The sequence below is a fragment of the Lacerta agilis genome, chromosome 16 (assembly GCF_009819535.1).
Source record: "Lacerta agilis isolate rLacAgi1 chromosome 16, rLacAgi1.pri, whole genome shotgun sequence".
Lineage (NCBI taxonomy): Eukaryota > Metazoa > Chordata > Lepidosauria > Squamata > Lacertidae > Lacerta > Lacerta agilis.
Window position 1 is genome coordinate 25,947,809 of NC_046327.1, and position 27,832 is coordinate 25,975,640.

The 27,832-nt window shown below is 41.9% G+C and overlaps 1 protein-coding gene across 2 annotated transcripts; it reads left to right on the forward strand.

Moving 5' to 3' along the window:
* Window positions 1-1,027: 1,027 nt before the first annotated feature.
* Window positions 1,028-27,751, forward strand: WARS2 (tryptophanyl tRNA synthetase 2, mitochondrial). Of its 2 annotated transcripts, none has more exons than XM_033173467.1 (6): window positions 1,028-1,100; window positions 12,365-12,622; window positions 25,036-25,116; window positions 25,319-25,404; window positions 25,727-25,845; window positions 26,708-27,751. In XM_033173467.1, the coding sequence occupies exons 1-6, from the start codon at window positions 1,056-1,058 to the stop codon at window positions 27,154-27,156; spliced, it is 1,038 nt and encodes a 345-aa protein (XP_033029358.1). In that variant the 5' UTR covers window positions 1,028-1,055; the 3' UTR covers window positions 27,157-27,751. The 2 variants fall into 2 exon arrangements, with proteins under 2 accessions (XP_033029358.1, XP_033029359.1); XM_033173468.1 differs by lacking the exon at window positions 1,028-1,100 and adding an exon at window positions 6,203-6,296.
* Window positions 27,752-27,832: the final 81 nt, after the last annotated feature.

Consider the following 27,832-nt stretch of genomic DNA (forward strand, 5'->3'; position numbering starts at 1 on the left):
TTAAGAAGGAGGCACTACTGTTTCAGAGTCTACACTCACCAGTTTTGCGCTAAACTGTGTCCGAGTCCAGTAGTGTTTTGCTGCTGTTCGGTACACCAGATTGCACAAGGTGACCTGGTCCACAAATCAGATTGCATGATCTGTCACTTTTTATACTCCACATTCTCAGTTTCTGCAGAGGGGAGGGGAAAAATTAGATTTCATTAGACAATGTTCTGAATGATCAGTTTGGATTGAACTCTTTCCCGGTTTCTTCTCCCATCGGTTGAGATCTCCTGATCAAACCCCTTTTTTGAAAGTTAGGCAGGAAGATACCAGGGCAACCCTCCTTGATCACAATCATCTGTCATCTTCATTGATAACTATCTAAATCTATCTTGTGTTGTTCTTTATATAAAAAACTTTTTCTAAAATGATCTAAGTAACAGAAACTTTACTTTCTGTCAGGGTTCTTCTTCTTCATTTACTCTAACATGCTAGCTTTCTGTGGGCAGGGGGTTTTGTTTTTCAAAATGGGGTAGCATCCAAACTATATATATAATGAAAAAGAGTGTGTGTATCTCTCTCTCTCTGTGTGTACTAGAGATAGGCAAGAGAACTCAAGGTGGGTATGATCAAGCCAACTTGTTTGCGGTGGGTACAGTCATCTGGGCAAAGCAGGTTTTAAAGCACTACAGAAACTTGGAGAACTGGTGGCCAGAGACTATAGGGAGATGTGTGCAGCATAGGCGTTAAGCAATCTATATTATTATTATTATTATTATTATTATTATTATTATTATTATTATTATTATTATTATTATTATTATTATTATTATTATTTCAAATGGAGGCCAAGGCAGTCAGCCTTGAAAACTGAGGGAATAGCTTAGTCGGCAGATGCACGAGATTCTTTAATCTCAGGGCGGAAATATTCCTGCTGCGTTGCGGAATCTCAGCCTCGGGGCGGAAAGCGGGGGCAAAGGAGAAGGAGGAGGAGGAGGAGGCGAAGGCGAAGGCAATGAATGACCTAGTGCGCACGCGCGGCGTCACGTGACCGTCCCCACCTTTCCAACATGGCGGCGCCCAGTTCTTGCGTCCGGGCGCTTCACCTCATACAGGTAACAGGGCTCAGGAAATGCAGAGAGGGAGAAACGGCGCTCCGGGTCGTGGTCCCTTCTTGGAATGAGAGAAATGCGGGAGCCGAGGGGCAGCTATCGTATGTCCTGCCCCTATGGCTGCGTTTTCTGGCGCTTTCCTACCCCGCTGCTTGGCGAGACGAATAAAAGGCTGAGGGGCACCGGGAGCCGCTCTGGCGGTAGTGCGGTTGAGGTTGGGGGCGGTGTTCTGGATTCGAATCCCCCACGCGGCCGCGGTGCTTGCGTGGCGAAAGTGGGCTAGTCGCCGCCTAGCGCCCCCGCCCCGCATCCACCTCACGCTGCCCTTCAGTGCCTTGGGATAAGAACGAGGCAAATGAAAAATGAAAAAGAGTGTGTGTACCTCTCTCTCTCTCTGTGTATAACATTTCTATACCACATTTTCCTTCCAGGGAGCTCAAGGTGGCGTACATGGCTCTCCTATTCCCCTTTTAATCCTCACAACAACCCTGTGAAGTAGGTTAGGTAGCTAAGAGATGGTGACTGGCCCTAAATCATCCAGGGAACTTCATAGCTGAGTGGGGATTAAACTCTGGTCCCCCAGGTTCCATGCTTGCAAGTCATAAAGTGGTATTCATGGTGCAGAGCAATTTATTTCTGACAGTTTTTGATAGATTGGTGGTAGTGGTGGTAGTGGGACTAGGAAGTAAACAGTAACAACAGTTCCTTCTGGCTGTTCAAAGTGTCTCCTGTATATAAGGGTGCAGTTGTGCAGGGGTTGTACTTACTAAGCAAAAGATAGCTTCATTGCAGAGGGTTGGACTTAATGACGATCGTGGTCCCTTCATATTCTACAATTCTATGATTCAGTGAAAGAACATTAAGAGCATTGCAAGAAAGAGCCCATCGTAAGGGACTTTGCAAAACTAACTTTGGTGCCTGTAAGTCTAAATGCCTAAGCATCTTTTCTCTTCTTTTTGTCCATTCAACAGCTAGTGGCTGCCTGAGTACAGACTGTTAGCATTCCCTTTTTCCTCCAAGTCCTCTTTCCCTCAACGACTCACAAAACACAGGCTGCAAGACTGCCACCTGGCCTTTTTTTAAACTGCACAAAGAACATCAGCAAATTTTGTTTTTTTCTCTTGTATTTTTATCCTCTGAGAACTGCCTTGAGACCTTTGAATTAAAAAATGGTATACAAATTTAATTAATAAATAATAACAATAGTAATGATAACAACATGATGGTGTTTTTAATTAGTCTCAATGCCAGGGACGACTGGAGAGTATTAGGATGGCTCATTAGTGCCTCTTTTCTATCAGAGAAGTGTATTTGGAGTGGAAGCCAGAAACCCAGCTGCACTCCAGCTACCAAGCTATAACCTATTGTTTTGTTGCTGGTGTTAGCAGACAGAAAGCCTCAAAATGGGGCATTTCAGGGGCAAGGTGTTGGTGGCATTGGATCCAAAGCTTTGCAGATACCCTGAGGGGCCTCTTACACCATACTGAAATGTATATAGAAAAAAATGACTGTTTTGTGCAATATTGGCAAAAACAAGGGGCTTAATTATCCCTAACTGCAATCTTTGAGATTGCAGGCATGAGCTCCAAACAAGGTTTCTGCTCTACATTGGCTGTGTCCTGAACAGGAACACACCTCTTTGTAGTTGGAATACACTGTAATACTTTGCTGTGATTCTCTGTTTGTTCCTTCTGATACAAAGCAAGTAGTTGGGTGTATGTCAGTTTGGGAGTGAAGCATCTTCTAAAATATAAGGTAGTGGTTTCCACACAGTCAAGGGACTCCCTAGGTACACAGAATTAGTTTGAAAAGAGAAAGAAACCCAAGAAATGGCCTAACAAAGGCTTATGGGTTTCCAGGACCTACAGAACATTGAGGGCAGCTGGCCTGTGGCCTGTCGGATGGGGGAGAGAAAGAATTAGAAAGAATAGCTTTTGGTAAGTATAGTGATTCTGAAGTGAGAATTACAAGTAAAGGGATCTGTGCCCCAAGGATTTAAAAAAAACCTCTCCCTGCATACTGTTTGTGGTAGTTTCAGTAGTATGTATTCAGCAGTATTCTTATTTGCCAGAAACACCCACTACATGTGCTATAAAGTACTAAGTTTTACAAATATCAGCCAGTCATGAACATGAGTCATCTGGTACTTTATAGCACATTGGAGGAAGTTTGTTGGGGGTGTGTGTAGAAAAATAAATAGCAGTGTCCTCCCACTCTAAACTCCTGAAACCTCCTACCCCCGTGAGTCTTAAATTACGAGGTTCCTTTTTCACACTGGTCAATTTCTGAACAAGAGCACTCCTGTTAAGGGGCTTGGAACACATTGGACACACCTTTAGTTGCAGGACCCCAATCCACTTGTCTCTTTTAATACTGAGCTTCAGTCATGTTATGCTTGTCATTTTGGAAACAAAATGGGGCCAGCCAAAAATGAGGTGGTAGTTTCTGCATTTTCAGAAGACAACTCAGTTAAAGCAAAAGTGGCTTCAAAAATTCATGAAAAGTTGAATGTGTCAAATAGGGAAGGCAGTTGCTCTGCTTCAGCCCTTGATGGTATCCTAGCAGTAACTATTAGGTTGCCATTATGTTAAAAATGTTCCTCGCACAACTTATATGACAAGGTTTCAGCAGTGGAGGAGAGGAGCAGTGTTTGTTTATTTTTCACTCTAGAAACCCTTATACAGTGTAGTGTTCAGGTTCGAGATTGGCAGATACAAACATAAGCCTTTAGTAGTCTTGCATCCTTAAAGGTAAAGGGACCCCTGGCCATTAGGTCCAATCACAGGCGACTCTGGGGTTGCGGCGCTCATCTCGCTTTATTGGCCGAGGGAGCCGGGGTACATTTTCCGGGTCATGTGGCCAGCATGACTAAGCCACTTCTGGCGAACCAGAGCAGCACACAGAAATGCCATTTACCTTTCCGCTGGAGCGGTACCTATTTATCTACTTGCACTTTGACGTGCTTTCGAACTGCTAGGTTGGCAGGAGGAGGGACCAAGCAACGGGAGCTCACCCCGTCATGGGGATTCGAACTACCAACCTTCTGATTGGCAAGCCCTAGGCTCTGTGGTTTAACCCACAGTGCCACCCACATCCCTAAGAGTCTTGCATCCTAATCTCACATAAATGTGCATAGAAATGAGTCATTTATTTCCCTAGGACTTAATTCCATGTAAGTGTGCTTAATCTTTCATTCCTAGTCCTAAACACTTGTTGCTAGTTTTCCCATCTATAAATATCAAGGAAACATCCGTGTTTATAGTGATGCAGTACCAAGGTGTTTGGTATTCCCCACTCTAAATCATTTTTTGTTAGCACACCAAGTGGCTTACAACCAAAATGTTTATCAATGAAAATTGAATTTCTGGTGTTTTCTCACATCCACGTGTAAAGCCAAAAGGGTTTTGAAGTCCTCTGTCTTCCATTGTGAAGCAGCTGCCAGGATCTAAAATAAAAATATACAAAATATTGATAAAGTTTGCTGTCCCGTTGTTAGCATAACTTCCTAGATTTCTCTGGCAAGCAGATGTTTCTATGCTTGCATGCCTGCTGGAAAACGCTCAAATTTGGGCTTCGTCAAACATGTTGGAAAAGGGAGTTTCAAAGTCACTGAAAATGAAAGCCCTTGTTAATCACACCTGATGGTACAGAGGCTACCATCAAGCAGTTGGCCTATTTGCGATAGTGGTAAGTCCCAAAGTGTTCTAGAAAGTATAGGTTAAAACAATCAGAATTGTGCATGATTGGCAATAGGAAGCCAGTGCGCACAGCAGATCATAAGTGTGTCCTGTTCCAGAGACTCACCCTGTGGTTGCTGCATTCTACACTACCTTTAGGTCACTGATTCTGCAGTTTGAAATGTTTAATAATGGGTACAGAAAGGGAATAAAGCTTCTGAGATGTTTCTCGGAATAACTTGCCAGGGAGTAAATTTCCTCTTCAGAACTTAGTTGGTTTACACTTCCAAACAGTATTTCTAGTTTCAAATATAGATGAAGTTTAAACCATTGTTAAAGATGTGCACATAGAAGGTTTTCTATAATTTCCAAATTATTTTGAGTGGTTTGTGGGCATGTGTAAGAAACAGACGTAAGAACAGCCCTTCTGAATTTAACCAAATGTCCATTTACTGTGTAATTCTTTGGATGTTAACTCTGAAGAAAATCCCATTTAGTTCAGCGCCACTTACTTTGAAGTGCCTTTTAAAATCATTTTATCCACAGCAGACAGCTGATGGCTTCTGGAAATCTTACATGAAGGGAGTTAAGAAATTGGAGCACCCTCCACATGCAGATACAGGCTTTGTATATTTATACAGGGATAGGATTCTCTAGGCTCTATTAGGAGATTTATGTATTTTTGTGAATTCCCCTTTAGTGTGTTGGAACCCACAAAATGGGTCACGCTTCTGCTTAAGTTGGGTCTTATCAGTGGTATCACCACTATTTTAATTTGTTTGATTGTTTATATTGTTTGGAAGAGAAGGGCAGAAGAGAGAAGAGGAGAAAAACAGGAGGAATGTGCAGAGGAGGGGGAGAATATTACCTAAGCATATGGTAAAATTTTGAAATGATGCCAGGGAAATATTGGAGATTGCTGATCTAGTATCACTTTTCCTTATTCTTTGCTTTCGGTCTTCACAATCTGTATTAAGTGTTTTTTATGTGGGTTTAAACTACTGCACTGTAATATGTGAATTGCCCTGAGTTTCCATTGAGATTGTGTATAAAATAGGATTTAAAATATGCAAGAATACAAATATTTTATAAATATTACAAATATTGTTTCTATTATTATTTCCCCGACTTATAGTGGTAATGGGTATTTGATGCAGTTAAATGACAAGTTTAAATAGATTTAACAATGCAGTCCTAAAGAAATCAAAAGTAAGTCCTGTTGATTTACTGTGCAATCCTAACCTTCTACATAAGTCCCATTGAATTCGATGGGCTTAGTCCCAGGTAAGTGGAGTTAAGATTGCAGCCTTATTCTCAGGTATAATATATGCTGAGCTTGTGTGCGTGATTTACTTGAGCTGCAGGCTGCATCCAAAGCTAGTCCTACTCAGAGAAGGCCCACTGAAATGCATGGACACAACTAACTTGCATTCGTTAATTTCAGTGGGGTCTGCCCTGAGTAGCACTGGCTACAACCCCTATGTTTGCTAGCAGATCCAGACTTCACATTCTTCAGTTCAAGGTAAGAGTTTGCACACAGGTTTCTCTCTCTCTCTCTCCCTCCCTCCCCCCCCCCCCCCCCCCCCCGCGCTCTTTCCTTCGGTCTCTCGGCAGTTTCTCTTTGTCTGACTGATTTGAAAATTCATAACTAGCAAACCAACTAAAAACATGTGGAACTCTGTGGCTCAAATTATAGCTAAGTAACAATAAGGGGGGAGTCTAAGCATGATCCTTCTCCATTTCCTGAGTTGCTGCCGCCTCATTAATCAGGGCTAAAGTGGTATAAGCGAAGCAGCTTGCGTTGTCGCTGGCCCAGCGGCTTCTTCGTCCCCTTCCCCACCCCCTGCGTGCCTTCACAGTAGGGAAAACTAGAGAGGGAAACCATCAATCTTTCTTGTCGCACATGTCAGCAGCGATCCGCTCCTCTCTTCCTGCGTCCTTTCTCTCTCTCCTGCTCGCCTGCATACATATGAGCGTGCGCACACAAACACACCTGTATTTAAAATTAGCTCTGCGACCCTATCGTTTCCTTACCTGCTCTCTTTAAACAGATGGATAGATCTGTAAACTGGAATCTTCTACTCCAAAGTGCAAACAAAATCCAAAGAAAAGGCTCAAAGCCAGCTAACACTGACTTACCTTGACAGTTAACAGCAAGTGCGCCATAACTGTATTTCAAAAAGAAAAGAAAAGATTGGAACAGTTTGTTTAATCTGCACATTAATGGCCATATCACTTTGGCTGCCTAGTAATACTAAGGTTCTCAAAATCTGTATGTTAGAGATCTTTTGAATATTCCTAACTAAATTCCACTCCATTTTTTTTTATATTGCTCATAAAGATGAATAAATAAGAAACGTGTAAAGGCAATAGTGTAGTTGACACCTGTTCCACCCCCCCTCCCCGTTTCTGTGCTTGTATCTACTATGATACAAAAATGTAAGCAGGCAAAGCTTTCTTCATGTGGAAAAAGTAGAGGGGAAAGCTTCACGTGCCGTATTTCTGTGTTAGATTGTTAATAGCTCAGAAGCTGAGCCAGTTAAAAAAGCAGAGTTGGAAGCCCAGTACAAAGACTGGGAAACCACCCAGTAAAAACAACTGACGCACCACACTGGAGGACTGTCGTACAATGGAAGTGAAGCTTATTGGTGTCTTCTAGAAAGACGCTCTGTCTTAAGCTATTCTGCCTCACAGGGTTAGTGTGAATACCACTTTTCCTCATTCTACAGAATTACTTTGTGGAGCTCATAACATATACAAGTGGAACCTGCAACAAAATATTGCTGTGCAGAGTGGTCAGGGTTCCAGCCAGCCAGCCAGCCAGACCACCGTTAATGATACTCCATTATATTTCTCTTCCATTAGTTTTCCTTTTCCCTTTCCACATCTGCCAGTCAGCCTTCCGTTAGTACCAAGCGTGCTCAACCCTACTCAGTAGGCTGTTTTGCAGCTCTCCGCTCTCCTTTAAAGTTCTTTTATTCTGCATGCATGTACTTCTGCAAACCTTTGAGTTTTCCCAAGCCTGTTGATCTTGTGGGTGGCTGGTGCCATTTTGCCTATATCAGGATCCGCACTCAGCAAATGAATTTGTTGTTCTTATGTAGGATCTTATGCCCCTGTTTCCAGCAAAGGTTGAGGTATTTTAAGACTGGTCACAAAACTGTACTATGCAGAATTCTGCAATGCTAGGGGATTTTTTTTTCTCTGGACAGAAATGGTAATTCTTGAGTGGCTGTAGTCTGAGTTGGCATCTCCTATGGCTTATATTTCTGCCCATTGGGAACTCTTGAGAAACATACTCCTTTTCTCTCTTTTTAATCCTTTACTAACTCCAGATCTTTTGAGCATGTGGCTCTGATGTCCTGACCTCAACATTTCAGTCAAGCACATTCCAGCCCTATGATTTCATGACACCAGACTGAACTCCCTGCTATGTTGCCTTCTGACTCTTGCAGGGTGAATAAACAGTGAGTGAAGCCTGTAGCAGGGCAGTGTGGCTTTTAGCACTATGATTTCAGAATTCTTATTTTTAATGAATATTATTTTAAGTTGAAATGAAACGCTTTGTGCAACTCGTATTTTATTATTAATGAGGTATCAAATGCAGAAAAACATTGTGCAATAATAACTGAAGCGTTACAAGTATTTTAAAAACCATCAGCACAAGGAAAAACTTCATTATTGCATCGTTTTGCCAAAACTATCAATAATCTACCACTTATATTCCCCTCATTACACAATTGTAATGGCGCGATTTATTAATCTGAGACCATTATATATTTATATTTCTTTCCCGCATGATTCATTTTATCTCCCCTGTGCCATAGCATGTGTCAAGCACTTTAATATTAAAAATGTGCCACCAGTATTTGTAATTTAAAGTTAAGTTTTGAATCCAGTTCCATTGATTTTGTCACTAGCTACTCTGACCATTGGGAGTTAATGTGGTATTGCTCTTTTTGAAATACACAATCTGTTTATTAAATTCCACTCTACTTGAACCTCTTAGGCTGGAGTTTGTGCCCACTCACCTGAAAGTACGCAGAGAAATCTGAGTAGACATTTGTAGGATTACACTGTTAATCAGATAGTGTGTCATTCAACCTCTTGGCTCCCGTTTGATGAATGGTTACTTTAAAAAAAAAAAAACCCACTGCTTTATCACTGCCATTTATTTTTCTAAGAGGCTTTCATTATCTGCTGACATAATATTTTGTTAACATTTTGTGGATATATCAAAGTAATTTCTTAGCTTATACTTTCTTTTATCCTTATAAAGTTTTATCTACAGTCAGATAACAGTACAGTTGTACTGTGTTGGAGCATATGTAATTTCCTTCATCCGTATCCAGTTTGAGCTCAGTATTTTTATAAAGGATATAGCAGGTTTGTGGGAAGATGAGGCACCTTGGATACAGATGTACTGTAACTATCGTGCACGTTCCTACTTAGGCTGTAACTACTTGCACTTAACGAGCTTTCTCTGCTGCAGCTCTTAATGACTGAATGAGTGAATTGTTTCTCCGATGCAGAGAGCCGGTCAGGGCCGAGATAGTGATAGTGAGGACATTATAGTGAAAATAAGATTCTCAGTTAGAATCCCTAATAGTAACTTCACCTCTTCCCAGCTTTAAACATCAGCACATGGAAAATGTTTTAAATAAAAAATTATTTCCAGTTGATTACAGGGTAGGGTATTGTTATTGGAGTGTTTGAAGTGGAATAGATCAGACCCTGGCAAGCTTGGGATGGAAGAAAGCAAATGTTGTAATTTAGCTAAACTGTGCATATGTGATTCTTTTAATCTCTCTTCCCCCTCGACAACAACAACAAATTAGTTGTTTCCAGGCATTTAATCATTTCAGTTGTTTCTCTATGAACTCTCTCTAACCAATATATTTTTAGTTACAGGTGGGTAGCCGTGTTGGTCTGCCATAGTCAAAACAAAATAAAAAATTATTTCCAGTAGCACCTTAGAGACCAACTGAGTTTGTTCTTGGTATGAGCTTTCGTGTGCATGCACACTTCTTCAGTGTGCATTTTTTGTTATTGCTGAAGTATCCATAATGGGTCACGGTATTCAAGGTGTAGTGTTTGATTGTGCACTTAGTGCAATAACTCCTTCATTGTCCCCCCCCCCCCGCTTCACATCATACTACACCTTTAATTAGCAAATTGCAAGTGTTCTGCATATTAAGGAAACCTTGCTGTTTTCTTCAAGATAGCAGATTTCCCTTAAAAAAAAAACCACCCAGCATTTTTCTGGTAGGAAAGAGGGTATGTGTCTACCACACAACACTGCCTTTTACTGAGTCAGCCTATTGATTCATCAAGTTTAGCGTTGTCTCTTCTGACTGTTGCTGACTATCCAGGGTCTCTGTCAGAGGGTCTCTCCCTGCCTCTTCTCTCTTTCATTCTGTGACCCTTTTAACTGGAGATATCTGGGACTGAACCCAGCATCTTCTGAATGCAAAGTGTGTGTGCTTTACCGCTGAACCACAGCCGCTCCAGCAACTGCCCACTTCTCCACATGGCAGATTACTTCTGAAACTGGGAGGGGTTTCAAAAGCTGCTGGTGGTATGGTGTAGGATCTGTTGCATTTACGAAGTAAATACGAATTTGACAGTGTTTCCTGAGGCACCTCTTAAGGGTAGGATTATGAGCAGAAGAAAGGGTACCCTCTTTCCGTAGCATCAAGTAAAATACCGTATTTTTCTGTGTATAACACTAGGTCCCCCCCAAAAAAATAAAGTCCAAAATTAGGAGGTGTCTTATACACAGATAGTGCCGAGGGTGGATTTTCTTAAAGCTGTCCCCCAAAATCGGGGGCGTCTTATACATTGGCGTCTTATAGACGGAAAAATACGGCATGCCCTCTGTCCTGATATAATTTGTGCTTTTTTCACTCCTATTCCACAACATTGGCTGCCACATATGGAGAATGCAACTCAGCAGGGTGATGATGTTAGACAAATGTGGGAATTTTTTTTCACTATCCGTTACAGAGGAGGTGAATATGACACTGGGATGCAGTTTTGTGTAGCAGCCCTTTGTATTTGGAGAAACAGTCTTGGAAGAAGAAGTATTACATTTGAACATGAGCTTTGGTTAACAATTGAAAGTGGAAAGTAAAATGGGCCACCCAGAAAGTTGCTTTCCTTTTTAGAGATCAGTCTGTCAGAGCTCACTTATGATTGATGATTTAAGCGGATTCTTTAAAAAGACAAATACCAAGTTATATCTCAGGGTTTGATATATATATAATGTAACTGTTTGGACTGCCATACTTTTTAGAGTTTCCTTCTTGAGTCAACAAGAATATTTGTCTCCCGTGGGAATAAGGGAGATGGTTAATATCCGAAAAACATTCTGGCATACAGAGAAAGAAAGGACTAGCAAAAAAAAATGAAATAACCAGAGCTGGAAATAATGACACTGCCATTACAGTTTTTTGAGGACATGACAACATTCTTTCTTGAGTGTCAGCTACGGTATTTCCTATGAAGGTTTTAGCCGAATAATCTCTTCAGCTGTTTTTGAAGTGTATAACCTGATGCTGTGAATTCTTACTCAGAAGAGATTTCCACTGTGTTCAGCAAGGCTTACACACAAGTAACCATGCTTAGATTTGCAGTCTTCGAATAGCTGTACGTAACTGGTATCGTAGCAAACCTCCAGTCTTCCACTGAGAAACAGCAGTGGTTTATGTTCTTTATATTTAAGCCTTGCAATTTTGTTCCTGTTCCCACCAGTCAAGCAGTTGGTTTAACAAAAACACAAGTCTTCACCACCTAAAGCTGACTAGGAGGTGTTTTTTTTTAAAAAAAAAATTAAACCATAATGTGTAAGTTATTATAGTGCTGTTGTGATGTTTTACAATATAATAAAAGTTTTTTTTAAAAAAGATAGGATGCTGATCCAGGGACTTACAGTCTAAATTTAGAGGGAGGGGTTATGCAGGTAAGCAAGATACAGAAATAAGCAAGTACAGATGCACTTACTAAGGCTTTGTTTCAGCTGAAGATGAGGGTTGTGGGCCCCAGTAAAAGACTATGTGGGGGAAGAAGTGTGCAGGGTTAAGAGGTGGTGCATCCAACACTATAAATCTGTATCACTTGTAAATTACTTATTTTTAATTTTATATTTTGCTTACACAAACCATTGACATTTTTGTTAACAACTTGCACATCACTAAAAGGTAGATTGCCAAGATCCCCAGCAATTTTCAACTGTTTGTCTATTATTATTATTATTATTATTATTATTATTAATTAAAAATGACTGCCTTAGAATAATACATCACAACTCTGTCAAACTGTGGAAGATTGAGCTGCTAGGGCACAATCCAATTTAAAAGCTGCATGGTCAGAGTCCTTTTGAAATGGACAGAAGCTCATATCAGCCTCCAAAGTGCTGCGATTGAGAGTAATTGTGTAGTTTACCGTATGCTCAGATACCCATACTGCCTGTATTTGTCCTATGTGTTTGCAAAGAAAGTTGCAGGTATGTACCTGGGAACTTTCATATTGTTTGGTTACCTGTGATTGTTTGCTCCGCTAATGATTAATTAAATTATGGCTTGGCTCCAGAATAAAGGTCTGAAAAGGATTTTCTCTGGGATTCAACCAACCGGGATCCCTCATCTGGGAAACTACCTTGGTGCTATCACAAGCTGGGTGAAGCTACAGGAAGAATGCAGCTCTGTATTATACAGCATTGTGGACCTCCACTCCCTCACCATACCAAGGGAACCAACAGTTTTACGCACGAGCATCTTAGACGTCACTGCTGTTCTCCTTGCCTGTGGCATCAGTCCGCAGAAGTGTTTCATTTTCCAACAATCCCAGGTCAGTATCTCCCTCTGGTTCTGCATCTGATTTCAGTGGACAGAGCATAGCTCCACTTAGACCACACATCTGTTATTATCTATATATGTGCTTTAGAAGTCAAAGCCAGGTTTGGATAATTTTTTAGGATACTTACTGTGGTCAATAGATAAATGAGATGTGAGGTTAAATCACAGAACTTACCGGTAATAGTTTTGCAGAAATTCCCCCCCCCCCCATCTTGCATCTAACAGATTGTACAAAAGGGAGAAACCTCCAGTATATTATTTGATTATTGATGTAAACCTCCAAAATGTATTTTGTATAGTTAACTATTTACCTCTGTCTTCAGTATGTTTTATTTTATTGCTATGGCTAGTGGCTGATGCAAATAAAGATTCTTCTGATCTGATCTGGGGTATATGCAGGTTAGAATTTTGAAAACCGCACTGCCTTAACTGGTGAGAGAAGTCTGTCGGCTATATTTTGAAATGAGACCTTCTGTGAGATAATTCCATTGGCTCGGTTGCTGATGAATTAACAGGATGTGTAAGGGCGTTCTGACTGCTCAGAATGTTTTGTTTTGTTTCGTCGAAAAGTCGGCATCCAGAGCTTAGGAACAGATGTTAATGGAAAGAGTGGAACAAAGTAAGCAGTACCATTGAGTGTTGATCAGATGTCTGAACAGTATGTGAGTTTGTCTGCATGAGTAGTATGTGAATGAAAAAATGAGAGAGCGAGGGAAGAGGGTAGGAATGAAGAGAGGTTATTAAACACAAGAAAGCACATTGGCAAATATGCATAACTCTCCATTTGCTAGTTTTTGTTTATTTAATTCCTTGGACACTCTTAGTGAGAGCCAGTGTGGTGTAGTGGTTAAGAGCGGTAGACTCGTAATGTGGGGAACCAGGTTTGCGTCTCCACTCCTCCACATGCAGCTGCTGGGTGACCCTGGGCTAGTCACACTTCTTTGAAGTCTCTCAGCCCCACTCACCTCACAGAGTGTTTGTTGTGGGGGAGGAAGGGAAAGGAGATTGTTAGCCGCTTTGAGACTCCTTCGGGTACTGAAAAGCGGGATATCAAATCCAAACTCTTCTTCTTCTTCTTAGTTCTTAGTGTGAAATTACAACAACCATAACAATTTCTAACAGCTGCAAAATTAATAACTGAATGGTATGTGATTGCTTTTAAAAGGTTTTAGTTGTTCTGAGTGTTTTGAATGGGCTTGAACTGTTTTTAAATGGTTTAAATATGCCTTTTTTAAACTTGAACTCCTTTAACCTTTTAATGTTTACCTCCCTGGACTCCTTTGGGAGGAAGAATAGGATACAAATGTAATAAATGCAATAAATAATAATCATGGTTTAAAGAACTGACCCAACACCCCTGAATAAAACCAATAAAGGATACAACTAAAATAACATCAGAACAAAAACCCTGCAACATTTGATTTCATAATAAATGTATTTCGTTATAAGAGAGGGAAGGAAAGTTAACTTATATGGGACAAAAAGGACTAAATGGAGAACGTCTAGCCTAATCCAGCCAAAAGATGTTATACACTAGAGAATAAACAGATCATCCAAACTGTACTGTATTGCCATAATGTTTCAAAACTTTCGTTTTATTTTAGAACTTAACAATGTATTCATAATATTTACCTGTTTACAAATGTATAAGGAGAGTCCTTTGGGAGCCACTGCATTGGTACTCAGCAGCAAAAAAAATCCTCTTTTTGAGTCCAAATTGCAAAATTGGCACACTTTCTAGGTAAAGGGTGTCACCTTCCAAAGTCTAGAGAGATATTCCAGGCATCAGGAAAATGTTAGTGTTCTTGTTTGCTCCTGTTGGCGAACATCAACCATCAGTCAATTGGCTTGATAAATGAGATCACTCAGCAACTGCAATAAAACCTTCTATTTAACTATTACTGTCATCTCCCATCTACATTGTATTTCAGAGATAGGGAATTGCTGGCCCTGGGGGCCTCCCCATCTGGTCTGTAGCTCCCCCCCCCCCCGTAGCAATTAGCTCTAATAGAAGACCATTTTCAAATGTACTTGCTGCATGGGGCAAGGACGATCTTTGTGGAGATTATCTGGGGAGGGAAAGACTATAGCGGATAGACAGCGTGGTGGCTTCCCAGCAGCTGAGTCACTGCTGCTTACCAATAAGGAGAGGGGCAAGGCAGCGGGGAGCTGGGAGTAGTGCAAAAGCTGCAGCAGAAGCAGCCTACTGCTACTGCTGGTGTGTTTGCACTGTGCTGACCCCCCTGCCAAATTGCCCCTCCCACTCTCCTTCCCAATAAGCAGCAGCGACTGTTGGGAGGTCAGGTGAGCATCACTGTGCTTTCCACTACTGCTGTAGTGTTAACCCTCCCAAGCTGCATTCTCCATGAAAATCTCCCTCACACAGCAATTATGCTTGTAGGCGTGGGGAATGAGAATCTGCATGTATGTGTGTTGTGTGTGAATGTAAGTGGCTGTAAGGGTGTTTGTGAGTAAGTAAGTGAATGAATGGTGTCCATTGTGTGTGATAGGTGGGAGAAAGCATGCGAGAATGTGTGAGATAACGTGTGAGTGTCCCTGCCCACTTTTGCATTTTGTCCCGCCCATCACTAGCACAGACCCCCCCCCACCCCCCATGTGTCTCTCAGGCTGGAGAGGTGTTGCCCACCCCTGAGCAGTAGGCCGAATGTTGAGCTTCAGTCTAAATTGAGAATTCACATGAAGCTTGGTGACTGACTGTGGGAATACACTTCGTGGGTTCCTTTGAACCCGCGATTATTTGTTTAATTTAATGATTATTTGTGTACTACTTTATGCAGTGTTTTTCAACCTTTTTTGGGCAAAGGCACACTTGTTTCATGAAAAAAATCACGAGGCACACCACCATTAGAAAATGTTAAAAAATTTAACTCTGTGCCTATATTGACTATATATAAAGTAATTTTTCAATTTTCCCCACGGCACACCAGGCAACATCTCGCGGCACACTAGTGTGCCGCGGAACAGTGGTTGAAAAACACTGACTTTATGTATACTTCCTCACAAAAGTGAAAGCAAAAGTAAGACTCAGTGGGCATTTTGCCACTGAGATCACTCCGCCTAAAAGTTTAGTTCCAGAGGTTTTTGAAGTTGTCAATGGTCGTTTATTCTGCTTCCCGCCTTTTGGGGGGGCAGCAACAGCGTTCCTATTGGTAAATTTATCGATCATGATGTCACACTTTGTTATCAATAAAAGGCTGTGGCTCCCCGTGTTGGTGGGTTGTTAAGTTGGGGATTCAGTTAGAGATAGACAGGATTGAACAGCCGTTCAGTTAGACGTTAGTCTTTTGTTGCTTATCTTCAGTTTAGTTCAGTTTAGTTTAAGGGGTTTTTGGGGCTGAGGGTTGGACGGGTTGGAAGCGCGCGTAGGTTTAGTTAGGGTCTAGCTCGCGGAAGATTTGGCGGTAAAGGTTAGATAGCCTTTAGACCTAGCATAGGTTTAGCTTGCGGAAGATTTGGCGGTATAGTTTTAGTTAGCCTTAGCATCGCGGAAGATTTGGCGGTGTAGGGACTTTTAGTTTAGGGGACTCTTAGAATAGCGGTAGGTCAAAGTCAGTGTAAGAGCCTATACGGGTCAGCCAAAGCCATAAAAGAAACATTGGTGTCTGTCTTTATTGGGGAAAAGGTTCTGATTTAATTTTAAAAATGTTAGGGGTTTCACTTAGTGCTTTAACTTTGCCCTTAGTTTAGTCGCCTTTGCTTTGGTAACAGTACAGGAGGTCGCAAGTGGTTTCAAGTTTAGTTTCGAGGCATCTATTCATTTCCGACTTACTCACGCACCTTCAGATTTTGAGGCTTGGCCGGCGCCCGTGCCAATACGCACGTGGAATGCTGGCCGCAGATCCCCGGCAACTGGTATCCCGTGTGTAGGTGGCCTAGACTTACACACGGGAAGCTCCAGCACCGAATCCCCGCAACTGACCTCAGGCCAGGGTTGTTGGAAGGTAAAATGTATACTGCCCTGAGGAAGGGTGAGACACACATGTTAAAATAATTTAAGACACAGTGCATTGATTTGCTTATTTAAAAATGAGGCCGGGGGGGAAAAACCCCCGCAAGGGTGGATTACAATAAACAATAAAATACAGCAACCGAACAGAAAGAAGCACCAGAGGACAGGAAGCACTACTCTCAAATACAGTTGTACCTTGAAAGTCGAGTTGTACCTTGAAAGTACGTTGACAGATTAGAATTGAGGACTTCTGGAATAACTGGATGAAGGGCTGCAGAGGAGGAGAGCAACTGTGACTGCCTTGAGTAGAAGGGAACACCTGAATCCCAGCAAAAAAATACTGAATTTTTGCCCAGTAAGATTAGCTCTAGGGATGCAACATATTGGATGATCACATCTTTGGGGAAATCAGCTAATGGACATAGCTTGCTTCCTAAGGGAAACAATAAATAGAGGGATTTGTAATGCTGATGTTCTTCCAAGTATTTTTAGCTATGCTGCAGGAAACATTTTCTGAGAAAGATAATATCTATACGGAAAACAGGCTTTTCCATCAGGAGACACGAGAGGTTTTGAGCTGCTGCATATTATGTCACTGCCACTGCCTTGGCCTAAGTTTCTAGCAAAGTTTTCATTTAGTTGGTATTCCGCTAGCAGCACCTTTTGCAGTGTAGTCCTGGGCATGTCTACTCAGAAGTAGGTCCTGCTGAGTATAATGGGATTTAGTCTCTGTGCATAGAATTGCAGTCATTGTCTAGGATTTGTCGTTGTGGAAACTGGCAAAGTGTGTGATTCGGACAAAAGAAAATCAACCACTTTTCATTACCGGTACATATGCAACCTGGACAGTACTTTAGCATTTAATTCCTAGGGGCGTTGGTTTTGCCATCCTTCTGACCACTATGAAAACATCTGGCTGTTGCTGTTTGAGGATTAGCGAATTCTTGGCTGTAGATATCTTCTACGGTATGGTAAAGGATGGGCTAAAGAAAGGAAGATCCTCTAGGCAGAGGAAAGTGGAAATCATTAGTACTGATTGCAACATGCAGTGAACAGTTGCCAAATTGGAAATAGAGTCCTAGTTTCAGGAAAGCCCATTAGACCACTAATCTACAAGAGTCATGGGTTAATGTGCATTAAGTACTTGTCCTGTCATGTAGAAGTAAAAAGGTTTCCCCTGAAAGGTATGCCTTTGCTGCTTCCATCACCATCACATGCCAATAGCACAATGCAAACGATCCCCCCTTCTCTCTTTTATAACCAGCCCCTCTGTTTCTGGGCCTAATACTAGCTGCATTTTGTTCTGATGTTCAAATCAGCAAATGATATGATTAATTCTTGCCCCCCAAACCAGAATCAGAAACCATGGTTTCAAGCGGGTTTCTGATTCCTGTTTGGAGGGCATATAATTCACCATGTCATGATTAATTGCAAACTCTGGCTATGCTAGCAAGGAAAAAGGGAGGCGGGAGGAATGTCTGGTTTGTAGGGTTCCCTAAAAGTAAGCCTTTGTAAACCATGTTGATTTCTGGTCGCATTAAAAATAACTCGGCAATACTTTATCTTTCAGTGAAAAATTTCAATTTTTAAAAACTTTTTCTTCTGGAGTAAAGAAAAAACATAGAACATTTTGAGATTGTATACAGAAAATTGTTATTGACAGAGGTAGGGATTTCCTCTCGTTCACGTAGTTTTCTTTGGTGGTGATAGCATGCATGTTGTATTTGTATTATAAACTTGCACGGTAACCTCACCAAAATGCTGGAGAGGGTGCACATCCACAGGCACATGCCTCCACCTGTGGTGGGAGTGCCCCAAAATCCAACTATTCTGGACAACAACCATACAAGAAATATGTAAAATAACCAAGCAAGTATTAGAAATCACCCCAGAATTGGCCTTACTAAACATCTTCCAAGACAATAATGCCCACTTACACCACAAAGAACTCATAACCCACCTACTTTCAGCAGCCAGAAACATCATAACCAGACACTGGACAGACCTGTCAAGAGTAAGCATGGACCAAAGCTATGAAATAGTATGGGAAACAGCCTTACTAGAAACATTAACCAATAAGCTGAAACTGACACGGGGACAAATAGAAGAAGACGCCTTCACCCTGGTATGGCTCCCCTTTATCACACACACAGCCCAACAAGACAATGACAAAAATCCACCAACAGCATACAAATCAATATGGCTAACCTGATCCAAAACACCCACCCACCCCACTCACACCTGAAAACAAAGACCACCACAGCCAACCACAAATAAACAACCACACCCTAGGCCAACCCCAACCTCTATCATCACCAAAGGAACACAAGTGAACAACAGAGAATCTGCACAAGCAACGCTGACATCAAACCCTACGTATATTAAGTAAAATAGAAACATCATCATCCGATCCCACCCCCCACCCATCTTTCCCCCCTTTCCCCTTTTCTTCCTAATGTCTCAACAAATGAAACTGATTTGTAAAAATGTTACATGGGGGGGGGGGGAATACGAGAGAGAGACATTGCACATACTTTTGTAAATCAAGAAAATCTTTAAAATAAATAAATAAACTCGCACGGTGTTTGCCATCTCTAAGATGGTAATTTTCAGAAGGTGCCTTCAGTCAGTTCTGGATATTTTGAGTGTTAATTTTGCTTTTGGTGTTTGAACAGCTATAGCTTTATGCCTCAACTTTCAGCTCAGCAGCTCTTTCTCACTATCTTAACTTGTGAAATCCTGTGCAACCTTTGGTACAAAGGCAGAGAGTGTGGCGCCCTCTAAACATTGTGGACTACAGCTCCCATCAGTGCCAGCATGCATGGCTGATGGCTAGGGATGGTGTGAGTTACAGTCCACAACATTTCGAGGGAACCATTTGCATTTGCAGATGAAGCTCAGCAGGTGTGGGTCTTGTCAGTATCTGGGTGAGGGACCACCTTGGAGCTCCATGTATGTTGCCTTAAATTCTGCGATAGAAGAAAGTCTGGATAGGAATGCCCTAAATAAATAAATTGCTTGGGGTGGGGTGCAATCAGTAGGTCTGATTAGGAATTGTTATGTCTTCTGCCTGGAGATTTCTCATTTAATGTAAGAAACCACCAAGAATGGAAGTCATTAAAATCCTTATTAAATCAAGTGTCTTATCAGTGGGGAAAATAAGTCTATTATTATCCCTTAACACGGCTGTGTTTATTTGGTTGATGGATTAAAATTAGAGGGGCTTTAATGTAAACTGATGCTGTCATGCCAGAGTGGTGATTGTTGCATGACCCTATAAATTGCGTCTTTTGTTGCTCTTCCTTTGATGTTCTGTGCCAGGGACTGCAACCTGCCAGCCATTGTTGAAGGACTCAGTGAAACAGTAAGGAGCTCTCAGTTCTTCTTTGGCGTTCCCTAGTGCTTGGCCATCTCCAACCCTCGGGAAACATTGCAGCCGATTGTAGTACTCCTTCCTGCTTCCTGAGCACTTTTATCTGGACCTCAGTGGTTCTCAGTGATGATGATAGGCAGTATGGGATGGGTGGCCACATTCACTCTTTCAACAGCAACCAGTGGCATGTAGTCCCAGAGGGCAGTGCACTCCTTGGCCCAAAAAGGTTAGCCACCCATTTTATTTTTTATATATAATTAAAGATTTATTAATTTACAAAAATACATGCATTGTCTCTTTTTTCAAGTTGCGTTTTTTACAGATCAGTTTCATTTGTTGTAAAAGAAAAGAACTCACTCTGAAACTCACTTTCAGGTGGTACCTAACACCAAGGTAACTAGCGCTAATACACCCAGCAACCTCACCAAAATGCTGGAGAGGATGCACCTCCACAGGCACATACCTCCACATGTGGTGGGAATGTCCTGAAATCCAACTCTTCTGGACATCAGTCATACAAGAAATATGCAAAATAACTAAGCAAGTATTGGAAGTCATCCCAGAACTTGCCCTACTAAACATCTTCCAAGATAATAATGCCCACTCACATCCCAAAGAGCTCATAACCCACCTAGTCTCAGCAGCCAGAAACATCATACCCAGACACTGGAGATACTTGTCAGAAGCATGGATCAATGGTATCAAATAGTGTGGGAAACAGCTTTATCGAAAAAAAATTAGCCACCCATTTTATGAGAACCTAAGAGCCTGCTAGACCAGGCTAGTGGTCCACCTAGTCCAGCATCCTGTTCTCACAGCAGGCAACTTCCTATGGGAAGGGCATAAGCAGGACGTGAGCACATCAGCGCCCACCACTCATGTGGTGTCATGGCTAGTGGTCATCAATAGCCTTATCCTCCATGAATTTGTCAAAATTTCTCTAAACCTATGTGGTTTCCTGTTTGACTTGATTCTGACTGTAATCTTTGACTAATCAATATTTAAACTTAAGTTTATAAAAGAGAAAACTGAGGGAGAGGGAAATGTTGTTTTCCGAAGGTTAAAGGTCTGAAGTGCAGGTTTCTTCCTTAGTGTATGCCTCCATAGTGTGAGAAAAGCAGGGTGGGGGGAAAAACAATGATTTTGTAAAAAATAAAATAAAAATTAAATCAGATTTTTAAAAATTGAAATTGGATTTTTAAAATAATATGCTTTTGGAGGAAAAATCTTTCTAAAGATAGTTTTCTATTTAAGTTACATTATAGTCCAAAGGCTATTCATCAGGAAATAAAGATTTATTTTAAGTTTTCCTTGTGTGCTAAAACTCAGTCTATTTTTTTAAAAAAAATGTTTAACCACATCAGTTAACAAACATGGATACACATGCTAAATGTTATTGTTTTAGTTAAATACATTGTTATTAAGGAAATGGTTGGTTTTTTCCCTTGCAATAAATTACAGCAGAAAAGTTGTTAGCTTATTAAACCTCACAATAATTTCATAATTATTTGTCTATGTATTTCTAATAGTATAACCAAATCAGTAATTTTTGATATAACTGTAAAAACTACTCTGAAAATTTATTATTCCAAAAATGAAACCTTCATCTTGTTGTAAGTATTAATATTATATCAGCAAGAATGAGACTTTCTGTAAAAAAATGATTTAAATCAAGTCTTACTGACTAGTGATTTAAATCGTGTTTTAAATCGATTTGATTTAAATCAAATCCACCCTGGAGAAAAGTGTAAAGGTACTTTTGCTATCATAAATCATTTGAAGTTAGCTTCCTCCTCCCCCAAGTCAAGCATAGAATCTCTCAGCTTTTCTTTCCTTCTTTAGCATCACATGCTGGAAACCAGCAGTTCTTTTAGAGAGAACTGAAGGTGGTAAAAAAAAAACCCATTGTGCCACTGTTGTTCCGGCTTTGCAAATATTTGAAGCACTAACAAAAACCTGCAGAATCTATGGACAATTAGGGCATCAAATGGGTGTGTGCATACCAGAGGCAATGCACACTCACCCCACAGTCTTCAGCTGTCTTTTAAGTATTGTCAGTCTCCAGTCTCCTCCTGTGAAACATCCATTCACTTGGCCTCTGCCAACCACTTCATGTTTTCTAGGATGAAGTGATAAACTGCTCCAGTTTGAGTTCTATATTTCGCGTGGACCAGCCATCCACAAGTGATGCGCTGTCCTTCTACAATGTGTTAATGTTAGCATTACCTAATGCATTGAGCAGTGGGTCTGGGCAGCAGGACCAAATATTTGGAAGGGTGTGTGTTCTGAGAGAGAGAGAGAGAGAATGATGCAGTTGTTCCAACCATATTTGGACCTGTTGTTGCATTTGAGATCAGCATTCTGGTTAACTCTGGTGGGCTAAAATGCAATTTCACAGTTCCTCTTGAAGCTGAGAAAATATACTTTGCCTGTCCCTTAGGGTAAAGAGATGGAGGTCTTTGTACAATTATGAGTCAGACAATGACTGAGAATAAAGGAACGAAGGACTGGGCTTTCAAGGCAGGAATTTATCCTCCGCCTCTCGCTTTCACTGTGTAGCAGATTTCTTGGCTCTAAAATTTTGAAGTACTGGGCTGCCCTGGAGAAAATGCAACACATTTGATTGTCTGGTGAAGCGCCACTTCATAGAATCATAGAATTGTAGAGCTGGAAAGGAACCCAAGAGACACCTAGTCCAACCCCCAAGCACCAACAGGAAAATGGGTGTGTATGGGAGACACTCTTCGTGTGTGTGTGTGTGTGTGTGTGTGTGTGTGTGTGTGTGTGTAAATTTTATGTTTTACAATTTAAAATACTCGTTTTACATCCTTAAGATATCAATGACTTTTCTTCTTCTCTTTCCATGGTTCATTTTACATATAATAAATCCCCGCATATTTTACAAAAACTATACAGTATTTCACTATTGCATCCATCAAAACTTATTTACACTGTTGAATTTAACTTAAAGCTGCCAGCGTTTTCAGCTGTACACAATTATTTCCCATATATTCAATAAACGTTTTAGAACCTTCTTTAAACACATCTTCTTCTTCTTCTCTTATTCTATATGTTAAGTCTGCGAATCGTGCATATTCTGTCAACTTAAGTTGCCATTCTTCTTTGGTTGGGACCTCGCTCGTTTTCCATTTTTGGGCTAACGAAACACGAGCCGCAGTAGTGGCATACATAAATAACCTTTTTTTGAAATTCCCTTTTTTCTCTGTCAACGGTACCATTCCACCATTCGTGCTCTGTAAGAAAATAAAATAAACAAATAACAGGAATCGGTGAACTAACCCACTAATCATACTGCAGCATACATAAATAACCTTTTTTGACACCTGGGAATTTCAGTCTGGATTATCCCCAACAGAAAGGACTCTGGGTTTTTTGGGGGGGGAGTACTTTGAAACATTCCCCCCCCAATTTATTATGGATCATTTCCCAATACTCTTTTACCGTTTTACAAGTCCACCACATATGGGGAGACACTTGCTCTTTGTCTTCTCCATGTGCTCATGTTGAGAGCCCCACTTCGCTCCTAAAGTGTATGAGAGCCCCATTTTCTTTGTCTCTTTGCCTTTTCCATGCTGTCTATTGTGTCGGAAACCTGATTCATTCACACCCTCAGTGTGCTGCTGCAACAACCCCATGCTTCATTTGGCCACTTCAGAGGGTTGCCTGGAAGTGAAAGAAAGAGGATATGTCATTCTCACCAGCTCTTATCCCCCATGGATCTACGTAGCACAGATCTGTACAGAAGTAGTTGTGTAATAACTTTAGTGTGGCGCTTCAAACGACCTTTCATTTTTAATGGCTTATATGCTACTTATGGGAAGGGTAAGTCTCCCAGTCAGCCCCTGGCACCTCCAGATCAAAACAGTCACAGGTAGTATCCTTGGGAAAGACCCCTGCTTAAGATGTCGGAGAACTACTCCTGGTCTGAGTAAACAGCATCGGGCTAAATGGACAAAGGGCTTGATTCAGATGTCACAGATTGAGCAAGGTTTGAGTGTTGAACAAGCTGTGCATGCTCATTCCCTCTTCCACTTCCTGGTTTGCAGTCAGCGTAGTTCAGGGGTCAGCAACCTTTTTCAGCCATGAGCCGGTCCACTGTCCCTCAGACCATGTGATGGGCCAGACTATATTTTGAAAAAAAAATAAGAACAAATTCCTATACCCCACAAATAACCCAGAGGTGCATTTTAAATAAAAGGACACATTCTACTCATGTAAAAACACACTGATTCCCTGACTGTCCGCAGGCCGGATTTAGAAGGCAATTGGGCCGCATCCGGCCCACGGGCCTTAGGTTGCCTACCCCTGGCGTAGTTGATGGTCCAACACAAGCAAACTGGTTATCTGTCACAGGAGTGACAGATCACACAGTTCAAGCATGGAGTTAACTGTTTATTAGCAAAAGCACAACCTCCACAGACTCGGTTGAGTGTCAGGCCTAATGACTTGAGCAGCTCATTCCCAGTGGTCTTCCTCCATGAAAATCAGTTGCCGAGACTGAATATCACCGCCTCTTCACCACAGTTTTTTTTCCAAGCAATCAGAGACTGCGCCTGTGTAAAGCCAACCTTTCCTCCATCCATTTCTTGCCTCTTCTGGTTCTGGGAGATGTGGGGAGGGCAGCTTGTTGCAGGTGGAGGGGGAGACACCCAGCCTGTCTCATCTCTGCCTCTTGGCCTCCCTCATTCCACTCTCCTGCTTCAGCTTCTGCCTCTGATTCTGGACTGCTCTCTGCCACAGACTCTCCCCGCTCACTAAGCCCTATTACCTCTTCAACTTCTGACACCTCCTATTCCCAGTCTTTTCCCTGTGACCATTCATCATTGCCCTACCACCACTCCCCAGGCTCTGAGCCTTCTTCCCCTGCTGGTTCCTCCCATCATTCCTCTGCGCCCAACCAGTCCATGACATTATCATAGAAAGACAGCTCTATATGTTCATAAACATGCTGTCCTTGTTTGCAAGTGGGGACTGCTACTAGGGCTGTGCTTTTGTGAAAACCCTTTGTACCTAATTAATTGCCTATCTTGATTTGTTTCAGGTGCCTGAGCATGCAGAGCTTGGCTGGATTCTGGGATGTCTTACAAGCATGCCACGCCTGCAGCACTTTCCACAATGGAAGGTGAGGTTTCTGCGAGTCTTTCTTAGCTTAGTTGGCAGGTGGGCTATCCCTGTTCAGCTGTTACACAGGTGAAGCCTTTAGGCCTGCCCTTGTCATTGCCTGGCTCCTGCCATCTTCTCTTGTGCTCATCGTAGCTGTCCTCAAATAAAAAATAAAGGTATTAAGCCAAGTGCATGTGTCTTCTTTTTCTTCACATAAATAGGTGAAGAATGCCAGCCAAATGAATGAAGGAACAGTTGGTCTGTTTACCTATCCTGTTCTTCAAGCCGCAGATATTCTCCTCTACAAGTAAGAGTCAGAATGCACAGCTCCATAACTTATAAATGAAGGCCACTGTGATATAACCAAGGGGACTGAATAGTTCAGGAGTTGTGGTGAGATTGTCCTTTTCATTCTGTAGTGAATCAGTGTCCCTTTCTCACTGACAGGTTATCTGGTGGACATTATGATTGTAGCTAATCTGTCATTGATAATCCATGAATTACCCGCTAAATCTAGTGGTTTACTTCAACAGTGGTGTTGTGTTTTTTTCTGAAACAGTTTGAGTGAGCAGATGTGAATGACCTCTCTCCCCCACACAACATTTTTATTTTTCTCTTTCTGTTGGAAGGTCAACCCATGTTCCTGTTGGAGAAGATCAAGTCCTGCACTTGGAGCTCACCCAGGATACAGCCCGGCGCTTCAACAAAAAATACGGAGAATTCTTTCCAGTGCCCACAGCCATTCTAAGTTAGTACGGTACAAAACCAAATGACTGCCTGTTGAGTAAAGTGAATTGGCTTGGGGAGCTTTTGAAGAAGAAAGAGAAGGGTGGAGATAGCCAGGTGCCAAAGTAAAGGAGTACAAAGGGAAACAGAGGCTGTCAAATGCAGCTTTTGAAAAAGTATGGCATGTGTTTAATCTTTGCTATTCCAGTACTAGGTGTTGCCCCGACTTCTTTTGCTATCCTTTTCAGCAGTCCTCCATAGAGTACAGTCCTACCTTGGAAGTCGAACGGAATCCGTTCTGGAAGTCCGTTCGACTTCCAAAGCGTTTGGAAACCAAGGTGAGGCTTCCGATTGGCTTCAGGAAGCTCCTGCAGCCAGTCAGAAGCTGTGTCGGACATTTAGGTTCCAAAGAATGTTCACAAACCAGAACACTCACTTCTGGGTTTGCGGCGTTTGAGAGCCAAAAAGTTTGACTCACAAGGCGCCCGTCAACCAAGGTACGACTGTATTATGCATTTCACTGTGCCCGTAGCATCTTCCAGACACTCTTAAGAAAATGGGCTTTCATATGTAAAAACAGGGATGCCTAATAAAAGTTTTCTGTAGGGAAGGAGGAGGGCTGGTTGGAGGCTTTGTTCTAGGGAAGGCTCAGTTCTGCGGGGCTTGAACCCACAAACCTGAGCTGTTTGTATAGGTCAATAGTATTATCCCTATAATGCAGATTGGAGGTGAAAGGCTGAGGCTTATAGCGGCTTGCCAGAGGCCACCTAGTGAACCATAGCAGAGTTGAGATTAGAACCCAGGGCTTCCCGATATGTCGCTTAGCCACGTAGTCACTCTGTTGCAGAGCTCTCTTCTGTAATTGCATTTTCTCTTGATTTTAGCCGAATCAAAGAAGATCAAGTCACTCAGAGATCCCACGTCCAAGATGTCCAAATCAGACCCTCAGAAGTTAGCCACTGTGAACATAACAGACAGCCCCGAGGAGATAATGCTGAAATTTCGTAAGGCTGTCACAGACTTCACCTCTGAGGTGACCTATGACCCTGCTCACCGCCCTGGCGTCTCCAACCTGGTCGCTGTTCACTCTGCTATAACAGGACTCAGCACGGAGGAGGTGGTACGTCAGAGTACTGGCCTTGATACCGCTCACTACAAGGCAGTGGTAGCAGAGGCAGTCATTGAGAAACTTGCACCAATTAGAAGTGAATTTGTGAGGCTAAAAGAAGACAGATCTTACCTGGAGAAGGTTTTATGGACCGGAGCAGAAAAAGCCAAAGAGCTTGCAACCCCCGTATATTCAGAAATCAAAAGATTGGTGGGATTGCATTAACCTCAAGGAAAAGCAACTAGTGCCTTTCATAATCTGAGTTCAGCCTTGGTTATCTTGACTGATTTTGGATCCATGAGTAACCGAATCATTACCTCAGGCACATTAAATGGACCAGGCTTGGAAATTGCAAAGAGCTAAATAAGCAGACATCCGAGCTAAAGAGTGCTTTTCTCCCTGCCTCTACCCCCAAAAAGATTTGAGCTGATGAAAAAAAACTGAATCATTTCTGCATGAGAAATGCAGCTTTTCTGTGACCTATTTGTTTTCTGGAAGGAACCTGTGAAAATTTCAGCCTTTGGTACATGTCCAGCCAAAGCCTGTATAGACTCCTCAGTCATTGCTCTGTGAACCTGAACACTCTGTTGATCAGAGTGTCTGTGGGGCAAGTGTCATCCCTACCACTGGCTCTGGCTGGTCCCCCTGGCAGTCTTAAGATGTTTTCTCACATTACATTTTGTACTCAAGTATAGATAGGTGGGTACTAAATGCATTCCATCTCCATGTTACAAGATGCATCGGTGGAGGAAATGCCATTCATCCCTATGTACACAAAATACACTCCTCCCATCCCAAAATACACTGGGAAAGGATCGGCTCCAGGCTTTGGCATGTTCGATAAGGGAAGGTTGAGGTTTCACGTGTGTGCCCTCAACGGAAATAGCGGGCATGTTTTTTG

What these genes read in the sequence shown, in the direction of transcription:
- WARS2 (XM_033173467.1), top strand. Translation starts at nt 1,056, where the DNA reads ATGGCGGCGCCCAGTTCTTGCGTCCGGGCGCTTCACCTCATACAG. An exon ending in TCATTTTCCAACAATCCCAG is followed by an intron (nt 12,623 to 25,035) that starts GTCAGTATCTCC and finishes GATTTGTTTCAG; the next exon opens with GTGCCTGAGCATGCAGAGCT. An exon ending in GCAGATATTCTCCTCTACAA is followed by an intron (nt 25,405 to 25,726) that starts GTAAGAGTCAGA and finishes TTCTGTTGGAAG; the next exon opens with GTCAACCCATGTTCCTGTTG.